Source organism: Myxocyprinus asiaticus, chromosome 2 (assembly GCF_019703515.2).
Source record: "Myxocyprinus asiaticus isolate MX2 ecotype Aquarium Trade chromosome 2, UBuf_Myxa_2, whole genome shotgun sequence".
Taxonomy (NCBI): Eukaryota; Metazoa; Chordata; class Actinopteri; order Cypriniformes; family Catostomidae; genus Myxocyprinus; species Myxocyprinus asiaticus.
In genome coordinates this window covers 4,056,807-4,070,323 of record NC_059345.1, presented here as the reverse complement: position 1 = coordinate 4,070,323, position 13,517 = coordinate 4,056,807, and the positions used below count along the sequence as shown (strand labels likewise).

The window sequence follows — 13,517 nt, the reverse complement described above, 5'->3', positions numbered from 1 at the left end:
GAACAGCCAGCTTCTTTGGCAATGAATGTTTGTAGCTTACCCTCCTTGTGAAGGGTGTCAATGATTGTCTTCTGGACAACTGTCAGATCAGCAGTCTTCCCCATGATTGTGTAGCCTAGTGAACCAAACTGAGAGACCATTTTGAAGGCTCAGGAAACCTTTGCAGGTGTTTTGAGTTGATTAGCTGATTGGCATGTCACCATATTCTAATTTTTTGAGATAGTGAATTGGTGGGTTTTTGTTAAATGTGAGCCAAAATCATCACAATTAAAAGAACCAAAGACTTAAACTACTTCAGTCTGTGTGCATTGAATTTATTTAATACACGAGTTTCACAATTTGAGTTGAATTACTGAAATAAATGAACTTTTCCACGACATTCTAATTTATTGAGATGCACCTGTATATATCTTTATGAAAAGGCACATTTTGTTCAGGTTAAATGGAGTTACCCTAAGAAAACTAGATATTCGTAAATCAAATTTCATGACTTTTAACCTTGAAAACTCGCATGTATTCAAAGAGCAAGCAAAGTAATATTCCGGGTTCAATACAAGTTAAGCTCAATCGATAGCATTTGTAGCATAATGTTGATTACCACAAAAAATTATTTGGACTCTTCCCTCCTTTTCTTTTAACCCTTTAAGCTCCAAGGGTGTTTTTAAAGATTTCCTGTTTGAGTGGCATACCCAAAATTAAAGGCTTATAGCTAGACAAAAAAAACAAAACAAAAAACAAGGAGGGTCAAGTGTTTGATATCATTGTAGACAACTTTTCAAAATTCGTAATGATAAAGTTTATGATAGATTCAGAGAGACGCATTACAAAAATAATCATAGTGTCCAAAAGCCTCTCCAAACAAATAAAACATAAGAATTGTACATAAGAATTAATTACACATGCAAACACAACAATGACTAAAGATTTGCATAACATGGAGACATGATTTTAGTAATGAGATTTCAGAGAATGAGTTTCATTCTGTGCCATTTGAGTCATCGAGTGTGTGTCATTTACTTGGCGCCATCTCCTGGTGGCCATATGTAACATTGTGCTTCGTGTGGATTATCTAATGATCTATGCATCCGATTACCTTCTGTGTAGACTCGTTTGTATGATAATGGTATATGATACTTTAAGTTCCGTTTATTTTTCATGAAGTTGTAAGCAAAAACGTGGCATATAAGGAACACCAACATAAATGTCAAAGATATACTTAGATATTACTCGCTATATTTTTGTCTGTGAGTAAATAGTCTGGTTGTATTCTACTCTTTGAGAGCTTTCCAACAACATATGACACATTTGATGAGTTTGATATTTTTACTGATTGCAATAATATGCAATTTTGTTTAAATTCAGTTGTTGTCTATAATTTTAACCATAATACCTGCTGCATATGGATCCACTGGGTAAGTTTCTCGATCGTAGAGGAACGGATGATATCGGATTAATCCCTCTACTAATGAATCTCCAGCTCCAGTGGCTTTAAACTCAAACGTTGACACGCTGGCGTTCACATACAGCGTCTGCATGTCATTATCCACCTGTCGCAGGTTCATCACGCGGGGAACTCGAGTGGAGCGCTCAAACAAACTGATCTGAGAGACAGAGGTTAAAAGGTCATTCTAAAGCTTACTGGGATGATTCATGGCACCTGAAGCCTCACATACTGTACGTGTATCTTTACCTGAATGTCAATGTTGGACACAGAGTCAGTCAGTCTTGTTTTTTTCTGGTCGTTTCCATCAATGCCGTGTATATAGTAATGATAAGTGTGCCTGAAATAGCACAAACATCATTAAATGGGCCATGACTGGACTTTAAATAATGAAGTATAGCGTTTAAGTATTTGGCAAATTTATTATAATTATTTTCCATAATTAGGCCCAAGTGCATGTGCTTTTAAGACGTACGCCAACTCTCTGGTCCACAGACTGAAGTGTTGTTTGAGGTAGATGATGTGTTCTGCTTGGATTCCAGTGATCACAACTGCAGTGAAGCTCTCCTTACCTTCCTCTTCCAAAACAATGGACTGCAGGAACTGCTCCGCACTCACATTCACATGAGAGAAATCGCCAGGCTGAGAGAGAAAAAAATTCATTTAACATTATAAAATACTGGGACAAGCGATGATGGCGTGATGAAATACTTGTATCTCACTCACCTTCCTGTTTCTGATGAAGCCAGAGTAAATATCTTCCTTGTTTTTCTCCTTTCGCTCAAACTCTTCTTTAGACATGACAAACTCATGAACATCTGGAGATCCCACAGGTTTACTAATCATCTAAAACACACACATTACATTGATGCACATGTATTATGTTAATGCATACATGTAAACCACTAAATAAACTATATGAGTCCAATCATGTCTAAGACTGTTATATGGCTTTTTTTAAGACCCCATGAAATGGTTTTGACGAATGCATTTTTTTTTTTGTGCTGCAACAACTAACTGATCAAATCGATAATGCAAAGAGTTGCTACAAATTTCATTATCGACTACATGTTTGTGCTCCTGCAGAATATATTGTACCATTCTTATTTTAAAACTGTATTTCACACAATGTATAGCATTCAATCACACATTGATATTTTTTAATAAAACAAACTCTGTTTTTAGATTCGGCTTTTTATCCAACTAACCGATTAATCGAAGAAATAATCTACAGATTAATCGTTTTTCAAAATAATTACAAAGTAGTTGCAGCGCTACAATTTCTTTGCTGTCTTGACATATTTCCTGTTGATACAGGAAACTGGTGCAGGTAATCTCAAGGGACTTTTCCTGTATATTTAAATAGCCAAAAGCCTTTAGTTTATATCACAGCCCAGCAGAACCATGATTTGCTACTTGGTTTTGCTAGTCAGTGGCAAGTAGCAGGGTTCGAAATTAACTTTTCAGCCCACCTGCCAAGGTGGCTGGTAGATAAAAAGAAAATGTACCAGCCAGTCAAAATTTTTTACTGGCCAATTTTTATGTATTTTTTTAATTGCATTTTACACACATGAGAGACAAATAAGCGTTCATATTATCCAAACGAACCGAATTTTGACGTAATTCGACCCCAGGTGCGCACCAAAAGTGCTAGTGTGAAAGCACCCTTCATCTTGCTTGAAGATTTACTGCTAACGGTACATGTCCAGCGGCATGGAAGAAATACGCTTAGCCCCGCTCACCACACCCAAGGACTACTGTGTATCGTGAAGCCTTCAGTATCCGAGCATCTGAGAATATTGATTAGCAGGGGGACTACTAGCTAACGAATAAAATCCATTCTATGTAAACACCTGTGACCTTACTGACAGTAGGCCTGCAGAGACCCCTTGGCCTGTTTTTCAGAAAGAAAAAGACTATAAAGTTTAGGTGCGTATACCTGCTAAATGTGTATTTTATTAACTTTCGGGAGTATACCGGCATATGCCTTAAAGCTAATGGACATGGGCTAAAAGCTACACAACTTTTGAATTTTGAAATAATTATTTCCCCTGGTACAAATGCCTCATGTAGTGCAATAGAGATAAATTAAAATCCTTTATAAATCCATCAACAGCAGCTTATTAAGGAGAGTGATTCTGAAATTATCAACAGAGATCGCCCATTTTATAAAATTCATAAAGACAAAAAAGTGATATTGTTATCAACTTTAATATATTATATTAAAATTGTATTCATAACTACTCCATAAAAAATATAATATTAATTTAAATATTATTAATGATATTATATATCAGTGTTTCCCCTATAAGCATTTTGCAGCAGCGCTGCGCCACTGCTGGATTATGCGCGCCGCTCTTGGGATTTCACATGGTTAATTTAATATTCTTGACGCAACATAACGCTTGCCAGCCCCAGTCAGCGGTGCACTTTCTACACTGCGAAAGGGACCCCCCACACACAGATACACAAACTTACAGTGTCGTCACCACATAACAACACGTGTCAAACTCGCTTCATTTCAAGTGGCCCACAAGCTCTTTTCTGAAATGTAGGATGGCAGGGGATCGCAACGTTTCACTGAACAATAAGTTAGCGATTTCCTCGTTAATATAAATGAGCATTCCCGTCATATGTATTTTTTGGAGCGCATTTTGCTCGCTTCAAAAGCGCAAACAGCGCTACACGGGTCAATTATCAGCACAGCTTCATCAGTGCAGCACGAGGGCAGAGCAGGTGCAGTAATTCGCAGACTGGTCTCAACCGCACAGAATATTTCAGACTATTTTCTATTGCTTATAACTGTTCTTAGATTTACTGTTATTGTTTTGGCTTATATTGTGCATGTTCTAATTGTGTCTGTATTTTAAATTTTGTTAGTGTAAAGTACTTTGGTCAACAAGTGTTGTTTTTAAATGTGCTATACAAATAAATGTGATTGATTGAAATGCACTTGTGAACCAGTGAGAAGCGCGGCGGGGATTGCGAACCTCGTTTGAATAAGGCACAGAGCTGTCTGTGCAAAACTCTTATGTCTCGGTGATGAAATCAGTTCAAAACAAACAGCCCCCATACTCTAAACGGCACTGAGAAAACATAAATGGGAAGGCTTTTCAATTCTCAGATCACAACACTTACAAAACTTTACCATGGATTTACTGCAATAACACTAACTGTATTGTATTAACTATGGTAGTTGTGGCAGAAAAAGTTTTTAAATGTATTTAGACCACTGTTTTTTCATTACAAAAATGCCATAGTTCTTTATACAGAAACCACAGTTACTAATATGGATGGGCACGTGTACTCGGAAGTGACAGCAGTGATCGATCATGAAAAAGATGATCGAAAATGAAAATGCTTAACGTGACTTCACTGAATTCAAAACTCGGGACCTGACAACTACACACTACGTACATATCAAAGAGGAGCCATATTAGTAATTTTGAGATTGATTATGTTGTTATTTTCAGCAACATCTTGATTGACAACAGAGACGTCTCATAGCAACCAAACTGATTACAGGTTTACAATAATCAAAAGAAAGTTCAATCCACCGTGTTTTGAACATCTGTCTCTGCACACGTTTGCTAAACAGGTTTTATTGTCATATAAATGGAGAACCTTCGATAATGTATATTATTTAATAAAAGTGAAGGTTTATCATTGACTTAAATCTCCCTCGGTGCCGACATGTTTGCGTGACACACCTGCATCTCAGCGAAATCAGAGCTGAAGACTTCCACACGAGTTGCAAGTTCAACATAAAGCGCCGTCCCACATGAAGTTTAAAATTCCAAGTTGGGAGGAAGCATGAATCATCACAGCAACAAACTCCAACAGAGCGCAGTGTGACTTTCTGTCTAGGGCAGAGATGGCGCTCTACACTCTGGAGAAGCGTGCACGCACGCGCACACACACAACACAAGGCGAAATCTTCCTTTCAAACATTTAGATGGAGCACATCTGAATGTAACAGAATGCAGGGTCTTCAAAACTACTTTCAACTTAACACTGCATTTAAAAAATGTGACGATTATGGCGTCACGGAAACCACGGTTTACAGATACGCGATTCAGAAACAGCGGTGTGCGCACTTACTAAGCTTATTACGGTAACCTGAAGGAAGAACAGAGACACATGTTCTGAGCACTGTTTCACTGAATTGACCAGTGAGTCTTCACATGATGACAAAATATTATGCATTATATTTTGATTATGCCCTCTTTGGTACTTTGTAACAGACCACATTATAACAGCCTATGTTAATGAACAGACGTTGGAACAACGAGACACAATGCAGCAGCCAAACATGTATAACATACTGTATATGTACATGTGCCGCCCGAGTAACTCAAGTAATTACAAAATAACCATCCCTATTTACTAACCATTGTAGTACATGGTTCTGTTACATGGTTACCATGAACTATTACAAATATTGTTAAAACTATGGATACTATGGAAGAACTATGGTGCATTTTCATAATGATGGACCAAGCTATCAGTTTTCCATCTGTGTAAAATCTGTTCTCTTGTAATGCTCTCTGATTGCAGGAAAATGTAAGTCGATTTGTTTGCCTTCATAAATTCCAAGAGATGACTGTAGTTTAATCAGTAGGAGCCTGATGAAAGGAATCTGTAAAGAAGACCCAGCTTAGTCACACTGTCGGAATATTTCAATTTAGCCATATAGAAATTAGGTGTTAATTTTTTCCACAGATGTTACTGTTGTTAATATCATAATTTTCATCTGCATCCTAACCTCAAAATCAATGCTGTACTATCAAATGTGCATTTCAATGCACTTAGCATGTAATATTATTTGCATGGGTGCTACCAAAGCAGGTGCTGGTACCACATTTTCAAAGGGCCCTTTGAGGGCACAAATAAACCTTGTTGTGGCCCAGGCTGAAATTGAGTTTCACACCCCAGTTTTAATCTATTCTTTGACCAACACGCGTTAATACGGGTCCGGTGTTTGTGGGATTGTGGACGCACGCACAGCAGTACCGCTGCTGAAAAAAATCCGGGGGGAAACACTGTATATATTCTATTTTATACTATTATTATTATTATCATATATTTTTAACAATTTTAAAATGTTATTCATAATAACTAATTCATTTAAAAAAATATATGAATTAAAATTTGATTCATAATACAATTATGATAATTTATATATTATATATTATACTTTATTATTATTATTATTATTATTATTATTACTACTATTATATATTTTAATAATATTAACATTTTATTCATAATGACTAATTCATTAATAATACAATTATGGTAATAGTTTATATATTATTAATTATACAACATATATATTATATTTTATATTATAATTATTAAAATTGTATTATAATTATTAGAGAAAGTTACGTTACCAACCTTATTATATTAAAATTGTATTCATAATAACTAATTCATTAATTATATGAATTTACATATTATTAATGATATTTTACATATTCTATTTTATACTTTATCATATATTTTTAATATTAACATTTTATTAATAATAACTAATTCATAAAAATTAATTCATAAAAATTGTATTAATAATAATAATACAATTATGATAATAATTTATATATTATTAATGACATAATTATTCTATTTTATACTTTTATCATTATCATATATTGTTAATAATATTAAAATGTGATTCATAATACAATTATGGTAATAATTTATATATTATTAATGATATATTATCTTTTATATTGTTATTATCATTTTATTATAATAATAAATTAACATTTTATTCATAGTAACTAACTAATTTAAAATTAATTCATTATAATTAGCGTTCTTAAGTATTAAGTTTATACATATTTTTAATCCACACTTTAAAACGTTTACATTTAAAAAACATAAAAATGAGAACAAATAAGCAAGTAAATATATGTAACACAAATGAAAATGAGTTTGGCCATTAAAACGACATTAACAAATTTAAGAGCATGACCTTTCCCGAAATAAATGACCCCTGCTCAGTTACAGGACTAAATCTCAGAAAATAAAACACTTAATAATTCACAAGTGTGGCAATAAAAGCTGGAGTTCAGAAAGCAGCAAGCAGCATGCAAACCTACCCTGACAGACTGACCGATGTAAAACACCGCCTGTTTGCCTCCAACTCCGAAATACGAGATGTCACTGTTCAGACTGCGTGGAACCGGAATGGGGCGCACGTAACCGCTATGATCGCTATGGCTTCAACAAAGAAAAGCAAAAAGATGAACCCAGGAAATCTGTAGGATAATTCAAAGGCTCATTAAAGACTTGTTTTGAATAGATCTGAATTACGGCTAGTTTTGGAGTGGCTCATCTCAGATGATGATAAAAGAGCCAGGCATGAAAGAAAGCAGCTTTTAAGAAGACTATACCCATGAAACATGCTGTTTTCTCGTACGAATTTGGACAGACGGTAAACAGCCCAGTTGTTCAGCTGTTTAGATGTCATTCCACATCCGTTATCCATCACCACGACTGCAGGTCCCCCCTGAGCTTCATCAAACAACTGAAAACAACAGAAAGAGAACTAAAACATCTGCTACATGACCACTAACACATGGCAGATCAACGTATAAATACTGTAAATGTGTGGGTAAAGTGATGGGTTTACACTAGGGTTTGAAATAGTGTCAGGGTCACTGTTGAATTCTCACCAGTCTGATTTCAATGCTTCTGAATCCTGTGTTGTTTGCTGTGGCTGACAGTGCGTTATCAATGAGCTCAGCAAACGCATAGGCTGCAACACAAGAAAATAAAAGGAACTCCATATCAAAGTGACACTGTGTGTAAGCATGTGAGAGGAGAGCATGCACACTTACGCAGGGCTTTCTGTCCCTCACTAGCGTAGTACTCGTACATGCCACATTGCACCAGAGTATGATAGTGAGGCAGATACTCAATCCGCTCTTGAGTCGCTGAAGGCAGCTCCTGATCCACAGACTGAAGCAGATGCAAAGTTTTCCCATCATCCAGTTCCTCTGTAACATCACAACACAGACAATCAAGTCAATACCAATACATAACTAATAAAACCATCTGAATAGCCAAGTAGCTTAATAAACAGTGGTTTAATTATCAATGGCCATTGTTCACGGTATTCAAAGATAAAAAAAAGTGATACGGTAGGTTTACAATTTTTAAACATAAGATTTAGTCTCATAGATTTCTTAATTTCATATTTTTAGATCTACAAATGTTTATTAATTAAAAAAAAAAAAAAACTTTTTACAGATTATTTAAAAAAATTCTAATAAAAATTATATAATTAATAAAATCAAATATTTCAAAATGAAATTTAAATCATCTAAAAACAGTGAAAAATAAAATAAAAAACTATTTAAATATGTTTCGATATATCTGCATATGATTTATGTTCTCTTTTATTTTTTTTTCTAATATTAAATTTTACGTTTGACCAATTTAACCTTTAACCAACATTATGTTTACAGTTTTTAAATATACAATTTAGAGTCTCAAGGATTATTTTTATAATTGTGTATCTACAAATGTCTGTTAATTTAAAAATAATTTTTACATAATATTTATAATTTTTTAATTATAAAAGATAGATAGTAAAATCTAATATATCAAAATTTGATCTAGAACTAAAAATGTACCTAATCTAAAAACTTATATATATATATATATATATATATATATATATATGTGTGTTTTTTATTTATTTTTTTTCCTTTTTTTGCTTATAGTTTCAAATATTAAATTTTAGGTTTACCCAATTTACTCAACTCTGTACAACTGTAGTGAGAAGAATATCATCTCAGAATGCTATTATGAGATGCGGGTTGGTGCTGTTTTGGCGGCACGAGGGGGACCTACACAATATTAGGCAGGTGGTTTTAATGTTGTGGCTGATCGGTGTATAATAAATATATATATATATATATATACACACACACACACACACACACACACACACACACACACACACACACTGGATTTTTTATGCCGGTTTTGGAGCAGTGGCTTCTTCCTTGCTGAGCAGCCTTTCAGGTTATGTCGATATAGGACTCGTTTTACTGTGGATATAGATACTTGTCTACCTGTTTCCTCCAGCATCTTCACAAGGTCCTTTGCTGTTGTTCTGGGATTGATTTGCACTTTTCACACCAAACTACATTCATCTCTAGGAGACAGAATGCGTCTCCTTCCTGAGCAGTATGATGGCTGCGTGGTCCCATGGTGTTTATACTTGCGTACTATTGTTTGTGCAGATGAACATGGTGGTACCTTCAGGCGTTTGGAAATTGCTCCCAAGGATGAACCAGACTTCAACTTAAGTGTATGTAAACTTCTGACTTCAACTGTGTATATACACATAATTAAATATTTTAAAAATGTTTCTAAAACTAAAATGTACCTAAAAACTGTAGGGGGGAATTAATTTATAAAATATTTTTGATATTTTTTTTTACATTGTTTACTTCTGAATGTATCATCTTGTTATAGTTTCTAATATAAAATTTTCATTTTTAATCTTTTTTTTCTTGATATTTATTCTAAACAAAAAAATACATAAAAATGCATTTATACAGAACATTTCTTACTGTAAAGCTCTTCATCAATCTCCCTCCGGTCCGTCGTGCTGATAACGAAAGTTTCGTTTCGCCAAAGTGAAAACACCTACAATGCAAAGAAAACCGTGACAATGCTGGATTCACCTGTTTAAAAGGTTTAAGTCCCATAAAAATCACAGAGAGGTTATTCTAGGCCACTGCATGTGTTTATTTTACCATGGTAAACAGAGTAACTAACTTATATCCGTAAGCGTCTGTCTCACCTGTCTGACCGCCTGCAGAAACATGTTGTAGTCCCGGTTCGCGATGTCTATCTCCCGCGGCGGGGCTGCACTGCTCTCGGGGCGGCAGTCATACACACAGACCGATTTCAGACGCCTCTTCCCCCGGTCCTCCGCCATGTTCGTTTCACACTACCGTTTCTCTGAAACACTAATAATAATAATACTCGTGAAACACACACCGGGTTCACCGCTCAACCTCTGGCATCTTCCTCCAGCGCTTCAGCTTTGTTTAATGTTGTCACCGCGTTTAACCATCACGCTGTACGGTATGAGGCGGTAAATAAACACATTTAAAGACTTGGCGCCACAAGCATCTCCCGAATTCCGTCTCGCTGCAGCGTCATGACGTTCGAGCCACGTGACTTTCGAGCGCTGTCAAAAGTCACGTGCATTGGTGAGTTGTGTCGTGGTACTGATGGGACCATTCTACAATTGCTTGAATTTTTGCTGCTATACTTTCTATCATGTGTTAGTAAAACTGAATAAAGGCTGAATAAAATTATGAATTGATTATTTTACCATTTTATTCAATGCAATGGTAATTTAGTATTCAATTTAACACTCTATATCAGGAGTCTGGTTTAATAGTAAAATAAAATATTCGGGAAAGAGATTCTAAAAGCTTATTTTAATGTTGGCCGCAAAGTGGACCCGTTTACTTGTTTTATTCTCAGAACATTATCAACCTGTTTACACGCTCATGGGTCATGATGTGGGTCTTGTCAATGTTTGGCACCCCATTCAGCACACCACTGAATAAAACAGGCTGCATGACACTGATAAATGATTACTGCCAGAGTAACATTCACATACAGATGTGAGGGACTTCAACATTTTACAAATAACACCAAGAATAAATATATTCCTCCCTGCACTACTGAGAGATAAGTTGTTGTTTGTTTGTTTTTTGTGGAGAGAAAGCACACTCGCATGTATGGTTGCCAGATTGCATAAATTAAGTATGACATAAGGCGAAATATTTCCAATTTGTGCAAGTATATCTGACTGGGGCGTTGCATCTGTTATCTGGCAACCCTGAGCATATTAAAAGCTTGTGGATGTGGGATAGGTCCAAAAGCCAGATAAATGAAAGAGCTAATAAAAAACTTTCATGATAAATCGACCCGCGGGCAGTTGTTTGCCCTGGTCTGCAATTGAGGGTGCTTTAAGTTTCGTTTGAGGGTGCGGCACTTTTTTTTTATGGAGAGAAAAAAATACATAAAATTAATTATTTTCCATATACTAAATGCTAAGCGGAATTTTTTTTTTGGGGGGGGGGGTATCACAGACTGGTATATGCCAATCATTAGCAACAACATTGATTTTGATGCATTATTATTTTTTGTGCAGAGTCAAAAAACTGCCATAAAACTATTATATATAAGTATTATCTTTCACTGACTTAGATTTTTTAACCAACATCAGTCCTGATCATAACTACCAAATATTCATTCAGTTTCAGGATTTTAACCCTTTAAATGCCAGTTTGTTTATATCCGCAAAGCCGCGGGTCCAGACGGCATTCCGGGCCGCGTCATCAGAGCGTGCGCGAACCAGCTTGCTGGTGTTTTACAGACATTTTCAACCTTTCCCTCTCTTTGTCTGTAGTCCCCACATGCTTTAAAACATCCACCATTGTGCCTGTTCCAAAGCAATCAAAAATAACTTGCTTAAATGACTGGCGTCCTGTTGCTCTGACCCCCATCATCAGCTAATGTTTTGAGAGATTAATCGGAGATTACATCTGCTCTATGCTGCCTCCCTCACTGGACCCATTGCAGTTTGCTTACCGCAACAACCGCTCCACTGATGATGCCATTGCATCTACACTACACACTGCTCTCTCCCACCTGGAAAAAAAGAACACTTATGTGAGAATGCTGTTTGTAGACTACAGCTCAGCATTCAACGCCATAGTGCCCTCCAAGCTAGATGAGAAACTCCGGGCTCTGGGCTTAAACAGCTCGCTGTGCAGCTGGATCCTGGACTTCCTGTCAAGCAGACGCCAGGTGGTTAGAATGGGCAGCAACATCTCCTTATCACTGACCCTCAACACTGGAGCCCCAAAGGGCTGTGTTCTCAGCCCACTACTGTATTCTCTGTACACACATGACTGTGTGGCAACACATAGCTCCAATGCCATCATTAAGTTTGCTGATGACACGACGGTGGTAGGTCTGATCACTGACAATGATGAAACAGCCTACAGAGAGGAGGTGCACACTCTGACATGCTGGTGTCAGGAGCACAACCTCTCCCTCAATGTCAGTAAGACAAAGGAGCTTGTGGTGGACTTCAGAAGAAAAGACAGAGAACACAGTCCCATCACCATCAATGGAGCACCGGTGGAGAGAGTCAGCAGCTTCAAGTTCTTGGGTGTCCACATCACTGAGGAACTCACATGGTCCATCCACACTGAAGTCGTTGTGAAGAAGGCTCATCAGCACCTCTTCTTCCTGAGATGGCTGAGGAAGTTTGGAATGAACCGCCACATCCTCACACGGTTCTACACCTGCACTGTAGAGAGCATCCTGACTGGCTGCATCTCCGCCTGGTACGGCAATAGCACCGCCCACAACCGTAAAGCCCTGCAAAGGGTGGTGCGAACTCCCAGACACATCATCGGAGGTGAGCTTCCCTCCCTCCAGGAAATATATACAAGGCGGTGTGTGAAAAAAGCTCGGAGGATCATCAGAGACTCCAGCCACCCGAGCCATGGGCTGTTCTCACTGCTACCATCAGGTAGGCGGTATCGCAGCATCAGGACCCGCACCAGCTGACTCCATGACAGCTTCTTCCCCCAAGCAATCAGACTTTTGAACTCTTGATCTCTCACAATCAATATACATCAGCACTGCACTTTATTACTCTTAACTCTTATATCTCACACCGGACTGTCATAAATTATATTATTATTATATTATATACTCTCTTAACAACTTACTATCAACCGACAGCCTGAATGTCAATACAGTACAATACTATACATTCTATATATACTATATATACTTTTTTATTTTTTATTTTTATTGTATAATGTGTATTCTATATTGTGTGTATTGTATACTGTACAGTGTATGTTATTATTTGTATATTGTTGTGTGTAATTATGTGTATATTAGACTTTAAATTGTGTTGTGTTAATTTGATGTTTATTGTAAATTGGTATATATCTCATCACTGTCACGACTGCTTTGTTGCTCGGAACTGCACCCAAGAATTTCACAC

At 36.5% G+C, this 13,517-nt stretch overlaps 1 protein-coding gene across 3 annotated transcripts in view; it reads right to left on the bottom strand.

The window, feature by feature from the left end:
* The window catches only part of LOC127450177 (structural maintenance of chromosomes flexible hinge domain-containing protein 1-like), a 92,359-nt gene extending 81,733 nt beyond the window's left edge, over positions 1 to 10,626 (bottom strand). For all 3 annotated transcript variants that reach the window (XR_007898925.1, XR_007898926.1, XM_051714040.1), the window contains exons 1-10: positions 10,269 to 10,626; positions 10,036 to 10,111; positions 8,290 to 8,448; positions 8,125 to 8,207; positions 7,843 to 7,976; positions 7,549 to 7,669; positions 2,168 to 2,287; positions 1,917 to 2,083; positions 1,691 to 1,781; positions 1,391 to 1,601 (exon numbers count right to left, since the gene is read on the bottom strand). Coding sequence is in view for 1 of the 3 variants with exons in the window: in XM_051714040.1 (XP_051570000.1) it covers positions 1,391 to 1,601; positions 1,691 to 1,781; positions 1,917 to 2,083; positions 2,168 to 2,287; positions 7,549 to 7,669; positions 7,843 to 7,976; positions 8,125 to 8,207; positions 8,290 to 8,448; positions 10,036 to 10,111; positions 10,269 to 10,406 (1,300 nt within the window). In the remaining 2 variants the exon portion in view is untranslated. The remainder of the gene's footprint in view (positions 1 to 1,390; positions 1,602 to 1,690; positions 1,782 to 1,916; positions 2,084 to 2,167; positions 2,288 to 7,548; positions 7,670 to 7,842; positions 7,977 to 8,124; positions 8,208 to 8,289; positions 8,449 to 10,035; positions 10,112 to 10,268) is intronic.
* Positions 10,627 to 13,517: the final 2,891 nt, after the last annotated feature.